Below are 26,270 nucleotides of genomic sequence, written 5' to 3' on the forward strand. Positions count from 1 at the left end.
TTGTTATTAATATTTTTAATTATAATCTCAATAATATGTTGCAGATTCAGCCAGCTTAGGAGATTTAGGTTAGTCCTAAATCTGTATCAGTTCTTTGTTGGATTGGCTTTTGTTTGATCTGAATTAATTAGGGATGTGCAATGTTTGAAAAACTTTGTCCAGTGGAAGAAATGCTAGAAAAAACTACTTGACCTGTCCTTGTCTCAACACATACAAAAAAAATGTATAATTTTTAGGACTTTGCTTTTATCCAACAATTAAGAAAGTGAGATGAAATGCACTGATGACCCATATATATAGTTATCATAGTATTTTTACTGAACACTGTTTTGTAGACACAACATAGAGTATTGTTTGGAAGTTAATAAAATCACAATATATAATTGTTTTTAAAAGGTCTGTTTTATGAGGTAAACCCTGAAACTTGGATCATTTTGTGTTATATTCTTTGTGTGTTGTCTGAAAGTAAAATGAAATGTACCTATCATTATTATTATTTCATCAGATCATTCCTGACCCAGAAGATAAACTGAAATAGACAGGTGTAAATATTATTAAAGGTTCACAGTTTGGCATGTTATAGCTTACAAATGGTATGGTATAGAAAAATAGCACAAGGGTGTTAAGGATATTACAGGGTGCAAATTTCACATTTGATGCATATTGAATGATTGCCTTAAAAATTCTCCCACAAGATGGTTTAATCAGAGGAACACTGCCATGCATAAAAACTATAGTGTCCTTCACATTTGATTTATGCAGTGTGGGGATTACACTGGTTGTGACCTTTGTGAAGTATTAATTGTACAGGTTTGTCATCCATTTACTGATGGTTTTTTTTAAATGTTCTTATATTGTCACAGTTGTAAAACCACTTCACACTGTTATTTGCATCATGAAGATATGTAAGAAATGTTTTATCTAGGTTACTTTTCAACCAGATAATAAGTTGCACATGCTGATACTTTCAGAAAGGTGAAGTATGCTTCAACACTCCTTTAATATGTTGTCTTTCAAGCCTGTTTTGCCAATAGTTTCCAGGGTCCTACTAGTCATTTTACAGTTACTATTTTTTTTAGAAAGAGTGTATACGTAACCATTGTCCCATCTAATAAATGGCCCTTTAAAAAGAAAATAGATCACAATTCGCCAGTGGGTCTTACTGGAAGACTATCATAACACACTGGTGGGTCGTGTGGGAGCCAACATGTTAAGATATGAGCAAGCTATTGGTCATTGACTTCCAATTTTGCCCAGTGGTTCAATGCCAAATAAATACTCTTCTTTATTGCTTTGGCATGATGTGGTTTATAAGGAAACATTTGCAAAGTTGACAATAGAATCTTACATATGGTTAAAATTGGTAAATTCAAACACTGGTAACATAATGTGCACCACTGCATTTTGACAAACCACATATTTTTGCATATTTTGCATAAATTGCCATAACATCAAAAGTGGTCTGTTTATGAAGTAAAAACCATTACAAATTTAATATATAAAATCTTAAAAATTAAATTTTATTTCCACTTTTACAAATTTAATTTTTTGAAAAACATTTTGTCTATAAGCCTTTTTAGTTAGTGCTACATATCTATCAATATGATGCCATTGATATCTCAAATGTCTAATGAATAACTACATGGATATGGCATATTGCATCTAAGTTCTTCATATATATTTGTTCATGTGTTTTTTGGTTTTTAACATTTAGTCAAAAGGATTTTACAATAAAGCAGGTAGAACATTATCCACATACAGATATAACAAAATTATGGTTTACTGTAGTTCTACCACAAATTAAAATTGTCTAAAATTTTATTATATATTATTTCTAGAGCTAATAGGCAAACATTACTCTGCTCCTTGTGTAAACAAAAGCAATGTATTCAGCAGTGAAATTTATCTTCCTTTCAGCAGGATTACTTTACCAATGGTTACACACACACACACACACACACACACACACACACACACACACATGCTTATGTGTATCAGAACCCTTCTCATTGGTCTTTCTTTTTAATACCAATTTTCCATTATCAGTCAATCAGTTTTATAGTAACTCCTCTTTGAATCTTATCATATATAGTATTATGTTTTTCCACATTAATTTTCATTTCCCATGTATAATTCCATTTACACTGTCTTACCCAAATCCTTATAATTATTTCCTAAGTTGGGTACCCTTGCTATCAGGAATATTTTCTCATGTAATCCCAGTAATAATTATTAAAATAGAAATATGTAATGATAGTAAATATTGATTAGATAGGTACAGGAAACAGTTGAACTAATACTGTTCATGAAAGTAATATTTAAAGAAATAATATAACTTGCAGGACATAAGTACTAGTGATTTGCTTCACCCATTATTGCTTGCATCAGAATGTCTTGGCTGATCTGTAAGTATTAAACAAATATAAATGTACAAAATGAACTACTTGATTGGGATTTTTTTTCTTTAGGCCTTAGTTTTAGAAAAGTGCATTTGAACATTCATAAAAGATGCCATAGTCCTAAACAGTGGTTTCTTTTTTTTTAAGAATTATATTTTATTAATTTTCCTTTTCACTTTTTCAAGAATGAAGAAGTGAAAAGGAAAATTTGTAACATAATCATGAGGCAAGAAAAGCTTTTTTCAAAAGAGGCAAACCTTTTAATATTAATTCAAATGGGTTACTCTAGTAATAATATCAAAATAGTAACTTTCTTAATCTTTTATAAACTTAATAAAAAATTTGAGAGAACTTTGAACTTGGAATGCTGAAGTGATATTTTAAAATTAGTTTTTCATTTTACTCTTATTTTATCAGTAAAAAGATTATCAATCTGGCTCAGAGTCCAGTCACCCCACCTTCATCTCATGTTCCTGGAATGTGTCGAATAGCGTGTGGACATTGCCAGAGGATTTTTTTGGTATAAATATTAACATTTTTGTGAAAGATATGAAGCACTGTATTGATTACAATCTTCACACTAAAATTCGGTATAAGTTTTGTATACACTAAGTTAAAAGAACTTCTTTTGTGTTCAGTTTTTGTTGTGACTTTGATATTTGTTGAAATGTTTTCAATTTAAATTGTTATCTTAGAGAAAACCAGACTTGAAGAAAATTTCTCTGAAATGTCTTATTCCAGTCTTCATCATTAATTTTTTAACTGCATTATTTATCTATTTGATGTTTTGCCATATTAGATAAAAATATAATGTTTTGGAAGAAAGTAACTTTAGTCAATATGTGATGAAGTGATCTGATGAAAAAAACAAACAAGATTTTGAATATTCACATTGTTGTATAATAATGTAATGGGATATCACTTATTTACCTTAGCAAATTATATGTAGAGTATCCCAAGGTAACATAACTGTTTGTAGAATATTTACTGAATTTACTATAGAGGTAGTTAAAGGTAATTATGCAGTAGTAACTGATATATGTAATTATGATTTTAATATTTCTCGTGCACTTTCTTCTTTGTTCATACAATTTTGCAATGACCCTTTTTTAGTACAGCACCTACAAAGTATGACCTGTTATTGTATTTACATTCACATTTTAAACTTGTTTAAATGGTTATTACGTAATTAATTGGTTACAATCTTTGTTTCATAGTTCAACACCTTGAACAATGCTTTGGCACGTTGTCCTCATTGCAGAAAAGTGTGAGTATGCATTGTAAGCTATTTTTTAAAAGAAATGTAATTTTAACTCCGAGTTCTGCAGGACTCAAGACTCAACAGTAAATTGTAGAAAATATAGCAATATTTTATATAACTGTAGCAAATATATATTCTTAAAAATTTAATATTAAGTCTTGAGTGAAATAGTAAAAATTGTATCACTTTAATATTGCCCGGACGTGTATTAATTAATTGTTCAGGGTTTATTTCAAAATATATATCTAATCATTTGGAGGTTTCAGACAGTCTTTAAGTAATTGTACTTTTTGTAAACATTTATACATTTCAAGGCAATAAAATCATTTAAATAAAAAGTATGTTCTAGCTCATATTGATTATCACATCTCTTGTGTACTTGTGCAGTTCAACTGCTGGTTCAGAATTTGCTCGCAGACGAGGCTTTATATGTCTGTTATTAGCAATGATGTTTTTGACTATATCATTGGGAGTAACGGTAAGCAACTGTAAAGTTTTTGTTTGTTATATATTAACTTTCTAAGTCCAAATGTAGTTTATTAAACTCACCTTGGAATTCCTTTGTAATCATGAAAATATAAATACTATAACTTTGAAAGTAGTAAATGTATGTACTTTCATGCAATTTGGCAAACTTTTGTTACATAGTTCAAGTTTCTTGTACACAAAAAATGAGATATTGTATTAAAGTATTTTTACTAAAATTTCTCTTTGAATTTATGAAGTCTTTACTGAGTAAATTTGAGTGTAAGATTAATTTCATATCAAGAATACAAATACTTGTTTTCATCTTACAGTATAATTTTTAGATTCAATTTTTTTATGTGCACACACAGAGATAATACATTAATCAATTTATATTACCTTGTGTTTCATGTTTACAAAGAATCATTTCTTTTATTAATGGGGAAAACTACATTATTATAATCTGTTAAGTCTTTTTTTTCATTAGCTTGTTGTTCATATAGTAAATGGTACATATGGTAGTATATTAAAATTATGGAATCAAAGATACAACAATTTTGGTAAATTCATATATCAGTTGACTATATTTACTAATGGTATGAAACATGATTTTTTTTTTTTTTCCTGCCAGTAACTTCCAGTGACTTCTAGTTTTCTTTTGTATTGATGTTGATTATTTGTTTCATTTTTTATATCCATGATGAAATATGGTTTACTTCCTAATATTTTTTTTTAATCTGAATATTTGGGAAATAAATTTCAAAAAGAACTTTTTTTTTAATACAAAGATTGGAACTTACAAGGTAGCTCAGAAGTCTGGAGGAATGTATGTTTTGTATATTGGTAAGTGAAGTTTTTGTTAAAAAATGCAGGTTAAGTTTTTATGTAACAAAGACTGAGCAAGAACATATCTTAAACATAGTATTAACAGTTATCTTTAACAAATTAAGTGTAAACTCAGTCTTTCAGCAAAATTTCGTCATTTTTATCTACATGTACACTAGGTGGTCCTTGTTTGCTTTTAGAATTTCAGGCTAACAATTTTAAAGCTCTTATCTCCTAATTGTTTTCCAAAGTACAAAAAAAAACCATTAAACTTTATCTCTTTTGGACTGTGTTTAGAGGTTGCTTAATGAGACTGAAGTTCTGGACTGCAATAACTTGGTGCTTTATGTGCTACGTGATATGTAACAAAAGTGTAATTATATGATATTGGTATGGTTAGTCACTTTTGCACTGTTATTGTTTCCTTTTTGCTCCTCTATCCTCATCACTGTTATTGAAAATGTATCCACCAACTTCATCATCACTTTGGAATTATTCAAAACAACTGACAGTTTTATTAAGGGTTTGCTATTCCTGCTCTGCACACTGTTTCTTGTCAATATGTGCTTCCCCTACTTTTTTGATCAGTTTCAGGACATCTCTATGAGAGATACCAAAAAGGTCATCCAGATTATTCGCAAAGTAGCTCACTCTCTTTCAGTTCTTTTTGAATTTTTTATTAGCTTTGTTATCTTTGATATTTCTTGTGATGATAGAAAAACACATGCAATATTAACTTATTTGAAGGTAACTTCTTGTTAGTACAGTTATTTCTTCTAAAACATGCAAAGTGTAGTCCTGTCTTCACTATATCTATTTACAATGAGAAGCTGATAGTGTCAGCTGAAATAATACTGAAGAGAATCTAGTTAAGTGCATATATACCCTTGGCCTGGCATGACCAGGTGGTAGAGGTGTTCAACTCGCAATCTAAGGGTTTGAATCCCCGTTGCATCAAACATGCTTGCCTTTCCAGCTGTGGGGGCATTATAATGTGACTGTCAATCCCACTATTTATTGGTAAAAGAGTAGCCCAAGAGTTGGCAGTGGGTGGTGATGACTAGCTGCTTTCTCTCTAGTCTTACACTGCTGAAATAGGGACTGCTAGCGCAAATAGCTCTCATGTGAAATTCAAAAATAAACAAGCATATATATACCCTCACAGAAATTCTAAGAACTACTGTCATTATACAGAATATTGCAGAAACAAAAAGTGACAGCATGAATATATTATATATTGAATGTTCTTGAATATTCTGGAATGTGCAGATAATGCAAACTACAAGGTAAAATTTTAAATATCTTGAGAAATCCTTAAATGATATTCATTATGTATAAAATTTGGTGTGAATTACTAATTTTATGTATTGGAACAAAATGAATGGGTGAGAGTGTTGTAAATCAAAACTTTAAAAATAAGGATTACTCAGTGTTTGTATTCAGTAGTATTATGTCTTGCATCACAAAATTCCTCCCATGGTTTAGACTGTTGGTTTCATTCTTTTTTTAGAAAGAAAAAGCATTAATTTATAGGGACCATGAATGTGTAACTGTTTTAAATGACATAAACATCTGTGTATGTACAGAATATACTTTTTCATAATATTAATAGTTTTAGTAGCAAGAAAATATATGGATTTTTGTTCTAAGTAGTTTGAGAAAAGTGAAAAAATGTAGAACTGAATAAGTATACTTTGTTTTATATTCTAAGAACAATGCTCAAAGCAATTTAATTTTTCAGTCACATTTACAGATACATAAGAAAAAAACTGGTTGATTATTGCTGATAAATAGAAAAAAGCTACTATAGTTAATATTTGGAGTTCATTGTTGGAACTTTACAAGCTATGTATATAAGAGAAAGATGTGCACACACAAACACTAGTAAATATGTGTAAGTTTGTGATATTGCATTACTTAATAGTTCTGTGATAGTTAATGAATAAAATAAGGTAAAATGATATTTAAATTAATGGTAATTTTGAACTTGTAAATTACAGCAGTACAGTAAAGTATATGTTTGGTAAAATTAATAGCTTAATTAAAATAAAGTAAACATAAATAATATAAAATAATGTGTATTTGTGTTATAGTTATTGGAAAGAGAAGTGTTAGTTTAAAAGATTCAGGTCATAGTATTAGTATGTGAATTGGGTTACTTTCAGAATATTTTTTTTAGTTGTTTCCTAACGTACATACTTGAAACCCACTACAAAGAAATCTTTAGTGTCATTTTATGCTTGGAATGGTTGTTCTTTTGTCACCAAGATGTTTAGGGATTTATCCCTAAAGTGATAGTTTGTTCATTGTAGCTTCCTACAACATTTGCATATTTATACAGTCAGTGGGAGGTGGGAATGGAATGTCTTCTGCAAATAATGAACTTTGGTCCTTGTATGTTTGTATGTACATCAGGTACTGGGTGGATTCTGGGTATTAAATCGATATATACCAAAATGTTACAAATGTTAGTTTTGTAAGATATTAAGAGTTGATTGTTAAACATCATTTTTATTTTTGGATCTTCTTTATAGTATTTTGTAAGTCTCTATAATTTCATTCTTGACCTTTTGTTGTTCCTAGATTGATGTACCAAAAATACTACAGGGCTTTATTATCTCTTGGGGCTGATTTGAAAGGATGATTCACAAAATTGATTAGCTAATTTTGAAATGAGATAGCACTGGTTAATAGGAATTTGAGGTATCCCCTTTTAGTGAAAAAGTTATTTCTTGAGTTCTGATAGTAAAAACCATCTTCAATGCATAGTCTTGAAAACTGTCAGTGAGGGACGCAATTTTTAGTGTTGTATGAGAAGAATCTAAATTCAGTAATATAGAGAATTGTTATTTAATAAATATAAGAATAGAAAAGTAATTATTACATAATAATTTTTACTGAAGAATGAAAATCATGTTAAGTGAATTGGATGGGAGAGTGAAAAGGACCAACTTGCTGTAAGAAATTTTCCAGGTTATATCTATACATTAATACCATAAGGATATAATCATCAATATATTTGCTGCTTATAGTAGGTGTTTCTGTGGGGTTAGTGCTCAAAAATTAGTTATTCAACATAGCAAGCCCTCAAATTTGCAAATTGGTCATTTAATGATGAATCATGTGATTTGAAATTAAAATGATTGGTCATTCAGACTAAATTTGTAAATGTGGTTTTACATATTTAAAGTTTATGCATTATATTTCAATATGGATTATGAATATCACTAAACAGGAAGGGAAGCATTGCACTGATGTTACATACTTAAAAACCAGTGTTGAAAAGGTTCAGGGTTATCTCTAACCACTCAGATTTTTTGAAAGAGCTAATTTTTAAAGCATCTTTAGTGTATGGAGTCACTTTATGGAATGTGGTATATCCCCCAAGAGCTTTCTTTACATGCTTGGTCCAGTGAGCTTGAAAGCTACTTTTTTTTGGTCCAGTTTTTCTTCAGGGAATGTGTTGATCAGTTTGGCACAACCAAGATTTTTTTGTCACCTATTAGACTAAAGTTAACATCAGTTGCATCGGCACATGGCAGTGCATGAAGGATTTCAGGATGTTGTCCCTTCCATTTGTGGTATCATTCTATTGAATGTAGTTATAAGAAGTTAACTAATACTTACTCAGTAGTCAACACATTTTTATGTACATATATCTTGTATGTAGAAATTGTTTTTTCCTACATAGGAAATGTCATTGTAAATTTGTACATATTTTTCAAAATGATTTAACATTGCAAAAGAAAATGATATTTCTTTTGTGAAGACTTAATATGTACAATCTTTTTTTCAGGTTGTTTTCTGATTTTTGCTGTATTCTTTATTCGTTCAATTTACTATTTCACCATGAGAGTAAGTACAGTTGAAGGTACTGCCTAAATTAGGGTGAGACACCATGCTTGTGATACTACTGTGAGAAGTGCTGTTTCACCATTACTGAACAGTTATTTCATTTCTATGATTTGTGTCCTTTTTTTTTGAGTAACTATAAGATACAAATATTTGGGGATACTTATTAGAGAGACATATTTTTCCAGATGGTGTGAACACTAATTATTCTAAGTGTTCAACCATCTCTTTCAAATAAAGTTGTATATTGAACAAATATCTCACATTTTTGCATTCTTGTAAACCTGAGAAATGTATTTCTGTAACATTTATACAGTTAGGTTTAATTTTTTTTTTTCCTTTTCCAATGTAAATATTGCTTTATGTAGATTTTTTTTATTTAATAGTTTATATGTGTAGTTTTGATATTTAAAATGTGTTCTTATTTTTCATTAATAGGATACTTATAATTAGTTTATTTTGACTTATTTTTTGCTTGCTTTAGATGTAATTTACTTTGGCAATTTTTGCTGTGTGGTTGAGATTATAAGCCATTAGTGCAGTTAAAGAAATGTATGATGTTAAGTTCCTGATGTATTCAAGATGTAGAAAAGTATTTAATTGGTTTCATGTACACATAATAAAAGAAATTGACATTGAAACCTTAATAAAATGTTTAGTGTGGCACAATTTTGAAAAAATTTTCAGTATATATATATATGAAGTTCATAAAGGTTATTCAGTCATGAAACATGCATGCATAACAGTTCACTTCTAGGCAACATAAAATATTTACATTCACATAAATTTGCTTGATTCTTTAAAAAATGTAATAGATTTATTAAATTGTCTATATAGCTTAAGCATATTCAGAATTTTGCAGATTTCCTCTGTTTTACTGAAAAGAAGTGTAACACGTATGTTGCTTTAAATATGTTTCAAATATTTGTGACTTCAGTATCTGAAATTATGCTTGGAACTTATTGTCAAGGCAAATTATTATAATTTCTAACTTTTTTTGCCAACATTTTTTTAACTGTGTATTATGCAAAAATTAAATAATCAAAATGCATTTATTACCTATATAGCGGAAACATTGAAAAGACCCAAAATGTGCATTATAATGTTTTTTTTTTGTCAGAACTAATGTTTTCACATTTAAACTAAGTAATACAAGTTTTTACGATAAATTAAACAATGTTACCATTGTTTCTGTAGTTACAAGTTGTTGGGTTTCAGAAGCATTTACACATTGCTATTTTTTGTGTGGATTCTTCTTCTGTGCTTGTATTATGTTTTAATACATAAAAGAAATCAGTATGGATCTTTAAACTTCGTTATCAAAGCAGAATAAAAGTTAAGACTATATGAAAAATTTGATATATATTTTAAGTGTGTAATTGTCAAATGTTTAGTCTTTATTAGTGTAAAGCATTTATCGGACAATTCCTAGACTTTAACATAGCTTAATGACATGCCCATTAAATAACACTGGTCAAAGTCATTCGTAGTTATCATCACAAGGCTAATGATTGAATTGCTTTCCAACTACATGTCAGGGGAATTGAAATATGATGCAGACATCCAGTGACTGAATATTTTTTTGATGGATTGTACTAAAATTTTTTATTTGGTGTTTAGGAGCCAAGTAAGATTATCTTGTTCATTATTTAAATACTACAAAAATAACTTAGTGATGTTGTAAGTGATTAAATGATCAGATGATTACCAGATATTATTTCTATTATGTAGAATGAAGGATATCATTAAAAAAAAACTGTTGTACTGAAATTGAACTCCCATGCACTTAAATGCTGCAATGAACAGCATAAACCCCATTTTGTGTATGGTAGCTTGCATTATTTAACTTGTTAAAATATATTTTGTTAAGTTATTACAATAAAGTATTAACTGGATATTACAAATTAAATAACGTTTTTTTTTTAAAGAGCCACAATTTCTAATTGACTTTATTTATAATGCAGGTACCTTAACTTACCATTTCACCTTCTTAAAGGAGCATTATTGAAATACACTTATGTATAAAGGATTTGTGATTGATTCACTTAAACCTCTTCTTGTACAGACTCTTGAATGTTAGAGTAATGTGTCAAATGGCTTTTAGAAGCCCAGAGAAGTGAAAAAATAAGAGTAGCCTTTATATTTTGTGAGAAAAAATCCAATTCTTTTACTGGAATAAAACATACATAGAAAAAAACACTTGGTAATATTATGCATTGAAGTATCATGTACTTGGTAGAAAATATAAATTACATAAGTATTCTCACTTAAAAGTAGTTTCCTTTCTGAATTAATCTATAAAAAATTATGATACTGAGCTCAATTCCATTATGTTCAATAGTAATAATTATTCTATTTATAAATATAAATTTAATTACTTTAATCAGATATTAGGGCTTTCAATTTCAGCTTGATAATACTAAAACTCAATATTGTGATGATAAACATGTCTCAATGTTTGTGCAAGATTATACAATGGAGCTGTTTGCAATGTGCCCCATCTGTAATATAACCCGATTTTGTGTTTCAAGCACTCAAGCTTATTGCTAAGCCACTAACAGGGCAGCATCTTGAAGGAGATAGGATTAAAAAAATGAATAAAAAATATCGTAGCTAAAGAAAAAAGGACTGTGTTATATATATAACTCAATTCTTTTCAGTTGTCTTGGTTGAAAGAATATTCCTTAAAACTGTAAATGGGAATAATAAATACTGATACTGTAGGTTATTTTCTTTTTTCAACAGTACAGATGTTAGAGTAACTGAAAAAATGAAATTTACTATTAATGTTTCAGAACATTTAGTTAAGAGTAAAATTAATATATGATAAACAACCATTGGTGCAGTTGTATCACTGTATATGTAATAAAAAAATTTTTAAAGGCATGTTCTTTCATAGAATGTTTTGGTGGAGTAGCAAAATTGGATTTCTGTATTATATATAATAATTCTATTATGTGTGTGTAAATGTATGTGGATGTAAAAACAGTGTGCAATAATAAGATAGTCCTTTTGGATAGTATCAGTTACTTACAGGGTGTCCCAGAAGTTTGGACCCATAGGAAAATATACAGTTTTTTCTTTATTTATTCAAATTGCTTGCCATTAACATATTAATTCTTGGTATATTGATGTGACACCACAATATTATCTTTCCTGAAATATATATACAACTGATATCAAATAAGTTTGTTCAAAAATGTGATGTATTTTCCCCTATGGGTTCTAGACTTGCATTGCTAAGCATTCCACATTTGAAAAAGTAAGAAAAACTGGAGTATTTGTATTTAATGATCATAAAATTAAAACTTTTTTTCATTACATTACAGCAATGTGTTGTATTTTTAGTAGTGTTAAGAATTATAAGATACAAATGCTACTTTTTAGAAGATATTGTATGAAAAACGAACTCAAATGTGTATTGTATCATGTTCTGCTGAATGCTATGTTTCGTAGTAACCACAGAATAACATTTTATATATATATTGAAAGATACCAATGGCTGTTGAGATAAATATATGTATATGAACTTTTAATAAACTATCTTGCTTGTTCTACTATTAATTTTTTTTAAAACATATATATGCATTCTTTGTAATCACATTAACATTTTTTCTTTGTTTCTTTTTTTGTTCTTAATATGCTATTTTTACTTTTGCCACAAAGCTTAAAATTTGCCCATAATCAGCTAATAGGAATATGAATATGTTATCAAAATGACCAGTTAATAGGAGTGTGAAAACATTACCAAGAAATATTTAGGATAACTTGTTTCATATCCTTTAAATGAGTGTTTAATAATAAGGTTTTTGTGCAAGTTCATTTAAATTCCATGATAAAACTACATTTTGCAAAATATATTTGTTTGTTCTTTTGGAGAAACAATGTACAGTTAAAATAAATATTCATTAAAGGGCTGTTAAAGCATCTTTTGTACTTCAAAGGCAAACTAATGTTATTAAAATGAAAGAAACTAACAGTAGCTACAGCACACAAACTAAAAACAACATGAAGAGGATACAATTTAGAAAGAATAATGACTTCCCTTTTCTATTAGGAATACTGTATTTTTGCTTCAACTAAAATGTACATGAATAGACTTGGTGACTTATTTTATCAAACAAGAAAACTATGATCATACTCAACAATTATGCATGTGTTCTGAAGAAATAAAAGTGATATATACTGAACACTTTATAAAGTGTATTTATGTTATTGAATACATTCAAACTCAGAAATTTGGGTTGAGGATATTATTCTTTATGTATAAAAATACATGTTAGTTTTAAATAAAGATAGTTGAAAAGATTTTTGGCATTTTTTTTTCTGTGTTATTGCTTTAGTGTCAAAAGTGAAATGCACACAGAAATATGTATGACTACCTGGTTCTAAAATTTCTGAAATTTGTTTTCCTTGGTAGGTTAAAGTGAAAATGAAATGAAGTTCTATATTTTTAGTATGTAAAGCCATGTTAGAGAAGGTTCACAGAAGAGCCACCAGGATGATATGCTGGGATTGTCCCATGAGGAGAGGCTATAATCTCTAAATATATTTTCTGTGTAGAAAGGATTTGACTGAGGTGTTTAAAGTTAAGGGTAGTGAAAATATAGATCTGTTAAACTTTGTGTGTTGCAGTAAAATCAATAGGACAAGGGCTTATAAATTCCAATTTTGGCAGCATAGATGTTTGTCTGCAGTTTAGACACAATTACTTTTCAAACGGGTGGTTGGCTTTTGGAATGAGCTGCCTTCAAGTGTCTTGGAGGCAGAAACATTAACCAAGTTCAAGAAAAGACTGTATGAAAACATGAGTAGAAAGAAGTGGGTATAGCTGGGAAACCTGAAGGAACTTTCTTGATGAGCAAATAAGCTCCTTTTTGTCTCAAAAAATTTTGAGGTAAGCAGTAGCACTGCCTATGTAGGGATGTCTCAGTGTTCATTGAAATGGTACTTTAAATATTTCCTCAAGTAATTAGAAACCTACAGTGCTATACAGCGTTTCCTTTTATAGTAATGTGTATATCTAATGATTCAGTTGCAAATTCTAGGAATGTCTAAACATCATAACAAAAAGTCTGAATTTCTTGTTCTTTCTTTAGTTTGTTTTTATAACATGATAATTCAAAAACCCAACCAGTGATGTAAACAAATTTCACTGAGATGATATAGTTTCAAATGGAGTACCTGTTTTTATGATTAATAATTAATAGTAATTTTAAATCATAATTCATGTGTAAATGATGATGTTATTACCCCTTGAAGCTAGCTTTGTTACACAAAGTTGATGTTATTATAAAAAAACTTGTTAAATACAGGCTTTAACAGGTGCTATTATGTAGGGATGATGCAAGTGCAATCCCTGCTTTATTGTTTGAGAAAGACTATTAGCCATCTCTACATTTTCTTCTTTTTTTGAAAAAGTTTTCATTTAATTCTATTTGTTAGTGTGCTCATGGTGGTGGCTTTATAATGTCTTACCAACATACGTTTTATGTACCCTTGGAACCCTCGTAAATGTTTTAAAGTAATCATCTCACATGTGAGTTACCAACTGTAACAATATGAAACTTTTGAAAAAGCAATGCTTATGGGGCCTAATATCCTTATAAGAAATACATACAGAGTTCACAGTAGTATTTTGAGTCTGGTCCTCTACCAGGCCACCAAGCTGAAATAGACAACTATCCATTCAGATTGATAAACTTTAAGGAGTTGATTGTCATTAATAAGATGAAATAAAGGTGCTGATTAGGATGTATATTTAAATAGCTTTAAAATAGTAAAAAACAGATAAAATATAAATGTCACCTCATCATCGTAAAAAGTATTTTCTAGTATACTTTGATAACTTTTCAAAATGTTTTACATCTCATACAATACATAAATTCATAAACAAGTAAAATAAAATCAACAATTGATACCGAAACGTAAACTAATTATACGATGATAAATACCACTTCTCTTATCCAATGGCCTGTCATGACAAGGTGGTTAAGGTGCTCAACTCATAATCTAAGGGTAGTGGGTTCCAATTGTCATCACACCAAACATGCTTTTCCTTTCAGCCATGTGGATGTTAAAATTTTTTTTAACTCTGTAATCATACTAATCTAGATAATTTAAAGAAACATTTGTGACTTAGATCTATATATCTTAATGCGACAAATTTAACAACTATTATGTATGCATGTATTAATTAATTTGGAAAGTTACCAAGGTTGTTCAGTACTTTCAATTGTTTTTCTAACCATTAATTAAAATTATAGGTGCAAGGCTAAGAAAACAAACATAGCTCTGAATCCATAGATCCCAGCCCTACCTAATATTGCAGTATAGCATACTTAAAAGAAAATCCAATTTTCAAAATTTTTTCATTTAAAAAATAATTGTATACATCAGATTTCTTATTTTATTTCACCTAAATTTACCAGTTAATGTGATAAAACCAGTTTTAAATGTCTAACTTGTAGTGTGTTTAGTAACCTTTCAAACAAAAATGTGTATTTGGTAAGAAACTCTTTGCTCTGCTTTCTTCAATGATAGCTTAAACCAACTGGCATTGCCACTGTGTATTAACAAATGCACGTTTCAACCACTACTACTTCTCCATATTCTTGCAGTCAGCTTCTCAAGAAACAGTAGCACAGTCTTCAAGAATCTCTTCTTCCTTTGTTATATTTCCAGATCAGTTTAATGCTTTTAATGTCTTGAGACAATCCACAAGTTAGCCCAATATCAAAAACTCCTCCACAATAATCCAACATTCTCTAGTTACATGCCACTTAATCTTTACTCATGTAGTGAGATGAAGAAACTAAAGTTTCTGACCTTCCCTGGTTATATTTTAATCCCCTTCAAGAAATTAAGTATATATACATTAATCTGAATTTCCACCATGGATCATGGTGAGATACTGTGTATTACAAGGTATGTTGTGAAATAATCTCTTTGCAGTTTTAAGTATTATAAAAATAAACTAAGCTTCAATTGTTGGAGAATGGGAGTCATTGAATAATTAATTTCTTAATTGTTTGATCATTTCACTTAGCTTGCTGACTTTACTGCTTTGATTAAAAATCATAATATGCCAAATTTATATATATATAAGTTCAGAAAGAGTCTAAGGAGTTACAAGTTTAGTTTTTTGTAACTTCCACATTTCCTAAAAATACAAAATATTTTTGTGCAATACAGTGAAATCATTTGATTAAAATATTTTGTCTTTGCTTTCGATGTTTGTAATTTATAATCTTTTTTTCAGTTCATGCTATCCCAAGCATTCTACTCCAAAACTGTTTCAATGGCCTGTAATTTCTTTCATTTCCACCCAACACATACGTTGATATTAGCAGAATAAACCAAATATAAAATTTGAGAACTTGAAGTTTGTTGATTGTAGAAATGTTTTTGTTCTTTAATATTAGATTCATTTTTTTGAAAACCTCTTTAACCATTCCTATTCTCTTCTTTGGATTATCCACCTACTATGGTAAAGCCAAGATGCTTAAATTTGTCAACTTGTTTTATATTATTTCCTCTGCTTTGCATATTACAATGTGGTATTATTTTTGTCTTTGATATGACCATTCATTCAGTCTTTTTCACAGTGAGGAATAAACTTTGACCTCACTTTCAAAAAACCAATTTGTTCAAGAGATACTGCATATCAGATGTTCCAACTGTATCTGCTCACGCTTAATCCACTTGTGTGTTTAATGCCTCTTAGGATAGTTTTATTGTAAATATTAAATAAATCAGGTGATAAGACACATCTTTATCTAACCCCTCTTTTTATTTTTCTGAACTGACTCAATCTGTTATCTATTCTCATTACTGCTGATTGATTCTGATATATGTTTCAGACTACACAAAAGTCTTGGCTGTCACTATCAATTTTCAAATAAATTAACTCATCATATTTTGCTTTATCAAAAGCCTTTGTATAGTAAATAAAACAGAGGTATAGTTTTCTTTTAACTTCAATGATTATTCTTTTGAGCATTTGTATAATAAATATGGCAATCCTAGTTTCCTTACCCTCAACATAACTATTAGTCACGACTCATTCGGCTGATTGTGCAATCCAATTCACATTCAGTTGTTCCAGATTTCTTTGCTAGGGCAACAATAACCAATTTACTCAAGTCTATTAGAATATTGATAAATATATTCCAAATTTATTCATGACTTGGATCTCTTCAATGGATATTCTGTCTGGACTTGATGTATTATTTTTCTAATCATGCATCTTATTTCATTTTTTAAAATAGGTGGTCCACCAATATTCGTTTTCGTTCCAGATTTCTTACCTCTAAAAGTACTCTTAAAAATAATCAGACCTTTTTCATTAAGATGATACTACCCTTTGTCTTTTTTTATCTATTGTTGGAACACTGTGTTTTCCAAATTGCTTCCTTAGTCTCTTCATGGAAATATTTTGTATTTGCATTCTAATTATTCTCTAGTTTTTGGCATTGGTGTTTGAGTTTTGCTTTTCTTTGCATTTTTTTTTTCTACCTTCTTTATAGGGTGATAGAAAATTCTGTTTTTATTTTGTTATGGTTTTATCATTCATTTATTATCCCATCTATCTTTCAGTTTAGTTATGAATTTTTAGTTACATTAAAATGTTAACCTAGCTTCTAGCTGATGAATTTGATTTTGAGTAAGTATGTATCATTATGAAGCTCACACATACCAGCTTTTCCTAGCAGATACATATAGATATTAATGTGAAAGACTATGTAAATTTATGGTAATAGCCAGTCACACAAGATGTAATCTCATGGTCCAATGACTAAATAAAAGCTCTAGCATGAGCTTCAACGTTTCTGAGATGTAGTAAGGGAGTGTTATTACCAATTGTTACTCCATATCATTATTGATCTTTTTGTTTAAAGTTTGGGACAGAAATTAGATTTTTTCTTCTTCTGGTTCTTTTTCTTGAATCTTTTATTTATTGAAAAAATTATAACTGATATTTATGTTGTATTGTTCATTAACATTTGTGTTAAGTCCTATTCACTCATGTATTGTGTTTTTTGTTGTTGTAAGTGATAAACTTTGTATTCTAGTTGTTTGAAAGTTTTGTTTTGTCCTTCTGTTGTTGTTAAAATTAATAAATTGTTTTTTTCTTTTCATTTGACCCTGGTTATAGCAGTTCTTGTTTTCATTACAGTACACTTTTAGGTCTTGTTTTAATTGTCTTCTAGTTTCTATGAGTTCTTGGATGCCTTGTGTAATTTTTTTTTTTACTCATTCAAGGATAATTTCTTCTGTTTTAAAGTATTTTAAGATTTTTTCAATGGTTCCCACAGAGCCTACATCTGTTATATATTCTACATAGCTAAACATGTTCTTTACACTATGTATTTTTTTTCATTTCAGGATCTGATTTAAGTAAACGGATTTGGTGTTTTAGTTTCTGATCTGACTCAAAACTTTCTTCATCGTAATCTTTATTTTAAAAATCACTTCCACAATTTGTTGATGTCCATTGTCTCCACCACTTTCTTTATACTGTCTAATTTTACTTGGTAGAACATTGTTCATATAACAAGTTGCAATTACAATGTCCCTGTTGCAAACAGTAACTTTGGTATCACCTGTTGCTTGTGATAATCCCTAACAAGAGAGGTGCTCTAACACAGTATCCCTTTATGCTGATATCTTTATGTGTGTCTCTGTAAGCCATCACATTTTTGCAATTTACAGTGGTGGTTCCCATTGCCTTTGACTAGTTTGTTTTTGGTTTACTCCCTTAGTCTATGACAAATTAGTTTAACCCACAAGGCAGCAGTGAAGGAGGGTATTTGTAGATGTTTGAGTTTTGATCATCATTGTTCTTTCTCTGGGCTTATGAAGCATTTGAATGAATATCTGCAACATCAGTAGGTCCACAGCTGCTTACTCATTATTCACAGCTAGACTCTGTATTTAGAAACTATAGCAATAACTGCCACTTATGGATGCACCTGGAAGGAGATGGTAACTCTCTTGGATTAATTGACTGGATTAAAATGATATCAGGTTAAAATTTAGTTTATAAAACAACGAGATACTGTTATTTTTAATTATTTTGGTTATTTCTTGAGTGAGACTGTAAAGAAAAAGTTAACATTTTCTAACACTGAAAATTTATCTCCAATATGTACTTATCTCCTTCATCCAATGCTATCTTGACCTTGATTTGTCCTCTTAGCATTGCTAAAATTTTCAACAATGCATCAGTCTCTCATACCTTTTTTACACCACTGCAGCAACATGTGCTGATCATGTGACTACAATCCACCAATCATGCTGTGCCACCTATACTACCATTCCAGCAAATTCTTACTTAAGAGAATTGGGAGATACAAATTAAAAACAGTGGCATATCAATGGGGAAAAAGGGTGGGAAGTGGGTGAGAGGAGATAAGTACCTATTGGATATACATTTTCAATGTTAGAAGTCATTAATTTCTGAAATAGCACTACCTCCTCTCATTCATAATTAGAATCCCACATTTTGGTGATAGCACAACAGTTGTCAAACAAGTTAAAAACAACTGTCATGAAAGAACAGGTGTGGGATACAGCACGTTTTCTGGAACAGGTACTCCCTTCACCTAGTAATGAACACAGTAAGAGATACATAGAATACAGAATGTGCCTGTGAATAACATAATGCCCAAGTCATCCACATACGTAACAAACATGAGCATAACAATTTAGACAGGTGCCTGATAATCAGATATAAGTATGTGTGATTAGAGCTACAGGACCATAAAATATACATGAATAGGTCAAGAGAGGCCTACTTTGGCAAAAACATCCAGGAGAAGCATCTAGCATCCATGGAGATATATGATGTTAAGTGCAGTCCATCTGGTCAAAAGCATCACTAGAAGTACCTTGTACAAGTTTATAAGATCAGTAAGTGTGGTCTGCCCAGTGAAATAACATCCAGGGGAAGCACCTTGGATATGTATATGATAATCAAGTGTGCTCAACCCAAGCAAAGCATTCAGGAGAATAACCTTGGTATATGTTGGATTATGTAAAGTATGTTCTATCCAGGCAGAAAATATCCAGTGGAAGCACCATACATAAGATTGTTTTTCTTATATTTTGTTCACAAGCTAAATAGTGATCAACAAGTGTGATCTGCCCAAGCAAAAATATTTATTGAGCATGTGAAATGTGATCTATTTGGCCAGAAAACACCCAGTGGAAGCATACTACATAAAAAAACAACAACAAAAAAACATTGTGAACAACAAGTGCAGACAGCCAGGGAAGAAACATCCCGAAGAAGCACCTTGGGATATTAGAGTATGTCAAATGTGGTCCACCCAGGCAGAAAACATTAAGTGGAAGTGTCTTGCATAAGAAATGTACTTCGTCATCAACAAGTGCAGTCATCTCAGGCCAAAAACAACTGAGTGCCTTGGGTCAAGAACATGCTATTATTGCATAATCAGTATGTATTATGATGATAGCATTCTTCTTATTGAGTGGATGCATAAGAACTATGAATTTTGATTTAGTTAATTGTACAAACCCCACTCCTGAAGAAACATTCATTGTCCACCACTTTAGCAACTGGGAATTGGAAGTGGCAAAGATCTCCATGTTTCACCAGAAAAAAGAGGAAGGTATATGTGTTGGAAAGTCTGGAGGAGCAACACACTGGAGACAGTAGAATTGGTGTTTGCAATTCCCTGTTTTGAAAATAAAACGGACCTTGACCGTAAAAATCGCTGGTCAGTAGGGATAGACAAAAATTCTCATCTGCTTTACTCATGAAATCCATGAGTGGTGGCCCTTTCCATATGATGCAGTGATAATAACAAATAAATAAATATAAGTAAAACCTGTCTAAGCTGGAAATATCAGATCTTGCAGCATTATCTTAAAATTTCTTTTATAAAAGGCCCTCTATTTAGCGAAACCTGCGTAACGCGAACGGAAAACTATCTTTCACCTACTTCAACTATCAACGAGTATAAAAAGAACACGAATAAGGCGGAAAAAATGTTCTTGATTAAATATTAATTTCTTATTTAAATAATAATTTCTTTAAATATTAATAAATTCTCGGACATTTTGTTAGAGTAAGTATTGTTGAAATACATTCTGTTCCTTTTTTTGCCGTTGGGCCGACATGGCCAGGTGGTTAGGCACTCGACTCGTAATCCAAGGGTTGGGGGTTCATACCCCCGTCACACAAGTGCGGTCATCTCAAACCAAAAACAACGGAGTGCCTTGGGTCAAGAACATACTGTTATTGCATAATCAATATGTATGATGATGATAGCATTCTTCTTATTGAGTGGATGCATATGAACTTTGACCCCGTCAAATCTCCTAATTATAAAGTTACGGTCAATCCCACTATTCGTTGGTAATTTTTTTTACATTTTGCGCAAAGCTACTCGAGGGCTCTCTGCGCTAGCCATCCCTAATTTAGCAGTATAAGACTAGAGAGAAGGCAACTAGTCATCACCACCCACCGCCAACTTTTGGGCTACTCCTTTACCAACTAATAGTGGGATTGACCGTCACATTGTAACGTCCCCACCGCTGAAATGGCGAGCATGTTTAATGCGACCGGAATTCTAACACGCGACCCACATATTACGAGTGGAACGCTTTAACCCACCTAGCCATGCCGCGCCTCGTTGGTAAAAAGAGTAGTTCAAGAATTGGCGGTGGGTGGTGATGACTAGCTGCTTTCCCTCTAGTCTTACACTGCAAAATTAGGAACGACTAGCGTAGATAGCCCTTGCGAAGGTTTGCGCGAAATTCAAAACAAACGAAATTTTTTGCCGTCATTAATTTTCCAGTTAAATTTGATTCATGATTTGTTTTTTTTGAAATTTCGCACAAAGCTACTCGAGGGCTATCTGTGCTAGCCGTCCCTAATTTAGCAGTGTAAGACTAGATGGAAGGCAGCTAGTCATCACCACCCACCGCCACCTCTTGGGCTACTCTTTTACCAACGAATAGTGGGATTGACCGTCAAATTATAACGCCCCCACGGCTGGGAGGGCGAGCATGTTTGGCGCGACTCGGGCGCGAACCCGCGACCCTCAGATTACGAAGCGCACGCCTTAACGCGCTAGGCCATGCCGGGCCCCTCATGAGTTGTAGAAATATATTTGTCTTTTAAGTGGAAAATTCTACTCTTTTATGTAATTCTTACGAAAAAATAAATTCCTATCTTCCCTAATTTTAAAATGTGGGGAAATTTACTTAATACCCTCATTTTTTAAAAGTTGTTTGTTAAGAAGATTCTAATGAAATCCAAATGCAGATGATTCTGTGAACGCGGAAAGTTTTTTGAACGTTGACAAGAATGTTTTAACTAAAACTGATGAAATTGATTTAAAATATATAATAGAATCGTAAGATGGTAACAGTGTGAGAATTTCAGATGAACAAAATGGAAAAGATTGTGAGGAAATAGAAATTCCTACTTCATCGCAAGTGTTAAATTATATTAACGCTATCAAATTGTATGCAAAAATGAAGGAAGAAAATGAACTTCATGAAAAGGCCGTAGAATTCGCGTTTTCTTTTAACCGCATGAGAAAGCCCATTAAAAAAACGAAACAGTTGAAACTGGACACTATCTTCAAATAAATGTGATTAAACGTTTGTGTATTTATATTTTGAATGCTTATTTTTGTTCGTATTCTAATAAATATTGCATAAACAGTATAACTTCATTCACAAACGTCTTACTTCCCTTGACTTAAACAAGTATAGCGTTCCGCTCAATAATTATATATAAAGAAATGCATTTTCACTCTCTAAGCCGGAAATTTTACTCGGTCTCGTGCGATTTCGACTTGGACATGTTTTACTGTATATGTAAAGAGAGAGATGGAAACACACCACTGGATGAGCAGCCAATGGTCTTACAGAAACACCCTATTTTCACAGTGAGTGTTATAGAAGTATAAAGGTTTAGTGCTAACATATAATATTCAGCATACCTGACCAGGTAACAACCGCCATCACGTGAGATCCTGAAATATGATGTACCTAAACCAAATAAGATACAAAATTATAATATGTTGACTTATCCCAGTCAAAGGCAAACAGATGTGAAGAATAACATAACAAAGGAAGTGGCGATTGGATCACATGAAAGCAACAGAAAAGGAGAAATATAACTGGGGAAGAGAAGACTTTCTGGAAGTGGGAGAATGAAAGATGGCAGCTCTATAAAGAGCAACAATTAAAACAGGTTAACCCTGATCAAACAATCAGGTGATGAACCAGGACAGAGGAGGAAAAGAATGATGGTACGATAGGAAGCCAAAGCAAATAGACCAAGTAAGGCGAATAGCAAGGCAAGGAAAGATTCTACCAGAAGAGCGAGTCCATGAGCTGAGGCACAAGACTGGACAAAAGTCAAATGAAGATTGAGAGTTGATCACAGTTGCTGGAGGAGTGATTAGGACAGAGAGAGGGGCTATTGTTCCTGTGAAAACCAGAGCAGTGGGTACCATGTCTGAGCCAGTCAATACAGGGGAACTAGCAAAATACAACAAGGAGTGGTCTGAATAAAGGAAAAGACACAGGGCAGTAGTCTGGTAAGAGGACAGACATACAGTGAAAGACCCCTCCAAACTTGACTAAAAACATCTACCTCCACAGTTGAGAAGTAAGGAACTGGATATAAAAAAGAAAGATTGTCATTCCAGTGAGTGGGAAACACATGTATATGCAGTATTTGCAGTTCAGAAAACACCAACAAAAATACCCAAGGATGAAGAAATTACTGCATGGGAAGAACCTAGCAGGGACATGATAGGTGATAGGCAACAAGGTTCATAACTTTGGGAACATACGCCCTTGTGCAAATTAATTGAAACAAATGGTCATTTTACAATATTTTCAGCATGGTGGCCGGTGTAGGCTCGCTGGATCAGCTGATTTCCTTTAACAATCATTTTTTCACACAGACAGCGTCATTAGCTGTGTTTTGCAATACAGTCGATCTATTTTAGGAATATATGATGAAATTACGTCATTCGAAACTGCGTTAGAAGGGCAAGGAGACCAGTCAAAAAACAACTTCTTACCAACTCAATGAAAAAAAACGGTATAAATAGGGTCTGAAATACAAGAACTGGATGCAAGAACAATGGAGGAAGGTGTTATTCAGTGATGAGACTCATTTCTTCGTATAGGGTCAAAGAAGTCTGCATGTTCGCAGATGTCCAGGTGAGAAACTTCGAGAATCTCATATCAATCAGTTCGTAAAACATCCCTTGAAGAAGATGTTTTGGGGCTATTTCAGCTACTATGGCGTCGGAGGCTTACATATCGTAGAAGGTATGATGCGAGGACCACCATACGTTGAAGTTTTGCAGAGAAGAGTCATTCCAGAATTGAAAAAGAGATTTCCTGATGGATCTGGCATTTTTAGCAAGATCTAGCTCTGTGCCATACATCAAAACTTGTGAAGAATTTTATGACTACAATGTGAATAAAGGTGCTGGACTGGCCTGGAAACTCTCCAGCCTTAAATCCTATTGAAAATCGTTGGGTGATCTGTAAAGAAAGACTTCGGGGAAAAGACTGTAATACGAAAGATAAGCTAATTGAGGCCATAATTGAGGTGTGGTAACACGATCCAAAAATTAGTAACGATTACAGTCAACTCGTGGACTCGATGCCAAAGCAGATTAATGATCTTCTGAAAAATAAAGGTGGTCATATCATGTATTAATTTGTGAGTAATCTTTGGATTCTTAGAAATAAAACACGAAAAAATCGTAATTTTCCGTCTTGTTTCAATTAATTTTCATAAGGGTGTAACACATCAAAACTAGCACATGATTGGCCCAGTACAGGAGATCAAGAGTTTGAAAAGACAGATATGGACTTAGTAACAATACAGAGCTCAACGAAATACGAAAGGTTCCAGGATGTAGTGTTCTTAACTGGTCACTGTCTTAAAATCTCTCAACAAAAGCCACCAAGAAAGACTCTGTGAACATATGAGACTTAAAATGAGGCAGAGGAAGGGTCAAGTCCCTGTCAAGCCATATAGCAAGGATAGCCCTAATCCCAAATGAAAGGGAGATGGGATAGTTCAAGAATAGAATATTTTGTGCAGAGAGAGAAGAAGATAGGGCCTTCATGACTGCCCACTCCATATCCCAGAGCCAAAGTGAAGAAAACTTGGCTTGACAAAGACAGTAAATGAAAGAAACCTTCAAATGGATAGGAAACTGCAAGGAGAGTGGTAGAAGACTTCTCCAACTTGATGAGAAACTTCACTTGAATAGCTTTTGAAAGAAATAAGTGGGTTTGAGTGACTGACTTGGCATGGGAAGAGGCAAGCAGAAGCCATTTGTCCATGTAATGGTGAGTCTGGAGATCCAGCAAGTAATATGATGTACAAAACACCCTCATGTAAAACCCTTGGAACCCATAAAATGTCATGCAGTGTAGCCAAAAAAAAACAACAAACAAACAAACTAAAAATACCAAGAGAAAGTATTCATTACCAATGAACTAACAAAAGTACACAAAAATAACAAACCTACAAAACTATGAAATTAAACCTAAAACACAAAACAATAAGTAACACTTTAGGTACAAAACCATTACAAGTTCTTAGAATATAAACAACCCTGAAATATAGAACATATAATTTGAAGTCATTTAAAAAAAAAAAAAAGAGAGTAATTTAATTTTTTTTCTTGCTTATTAGCTCGGTCAAATTAGCCAACACTGTACAGATTTGGGGTAGAGAAAATAACAAAATGGAAAGATTTAGTGAAAACAAACATTTGAAATGTATTTAGGAGGTTTTAAAGAATACACAAATCCAATCTGAGATTTTTGAAATGAAGAAAAGTATTTTTAATCCTAACATGAAAATCACTTTGCATATAGACTATTCAAAACAAATACTTGATACATTCACAGACAAATTTTTGGTTTAAATATTTCATTAAAAAGCTGATTTTTGTGTACAAAATAATAAAAAGCCTACCAAATTTTATGAAGGCACAGACACACTGTATTAAAACTACAGTAGACCTTCCTCCAACCCTTGGGATAAATTCCTTGAGCAAGCTATGTTTGGCAAATCTGTGTTGGAGGAACTCAATAATTTATATGATTAGTAGGATACAAAAAAAACAGCTGTGTTAAGTTTCTGACAAATACTTATACATAGATTTATTTTTTGACATACAAATGAAAAGCGCTACACATATAGAGTATGGCATACGAGCTAAAGATATAAAATCATAAATATAATAACATTCACATGTGATATCCTGTAAATGAATATATGTTAAACAAAATAATGCAGTACTGTGCTTTATTGTAATACTCACCTACAAATGATGAAGGTGAAGACCTTTTATTGATGAGAGGAAGAGTTGTGATGATGATAATTACAAATTTGGAGGCTGAGAGGTTAGTTTAAGGCTGATGAATCATTGAAAAATTTG

General features: G+C 31.6%; 1 protein-coding gene across 1 annotated transcript in view; it reads left to right on the forward strand.

Annotated features, from left to right (window-relative positions):
• LOC143256856 (type 1 phosphatidylinositol 4,5-bisphosphate 4-phosphatase-like) overlaps positions 1-13,110 on the forward strand; it is a 29,560-nt gene extending 16,450 nt beyond the window's left edge. The window contains exons 4-8 of the mRNA XM_076514639.1: positions 2,817-2,919; positions 3,617-3,666; positions 4,048-4,138; positions 4,914-4,968; positions 8,747-13,110. Of these exons, the coding sequence (XP_076370754.1) occupies positions 2,817-2,919; positions 3,617-3,666; positions 4,048-4,138; positions 4,914-4,968; positions 8,747-8,832 (385 nt within the window). The 3' untranslated portion in view covers positions 8,833-13,110. The remainder of the gene's footprint in view (positions 1-2,816; positions 2,920-3,616; positions 3,667-4,047; positions 4,139-4,913; positions 4,969-8,746) is intronic.
• Positions 13,111-26,270: the final 13,160 nt, after the last annotated feature.

The sequence above is a fragment of the Tachypleus tridentatus genome, chromosome 7 (genome assembly GCF_004210375.1).
Source record: "Tachypleus tridentatus isolate NWPU-2018 chromosome 7, ASM421037v1, whole genome shotgun sequence".
NCBI lineage: Eukaryota > Metazoa > Arthropoda > Merostomata > Xiphosura > Limulidae > Tachypleus > Tachypleus tridentatus.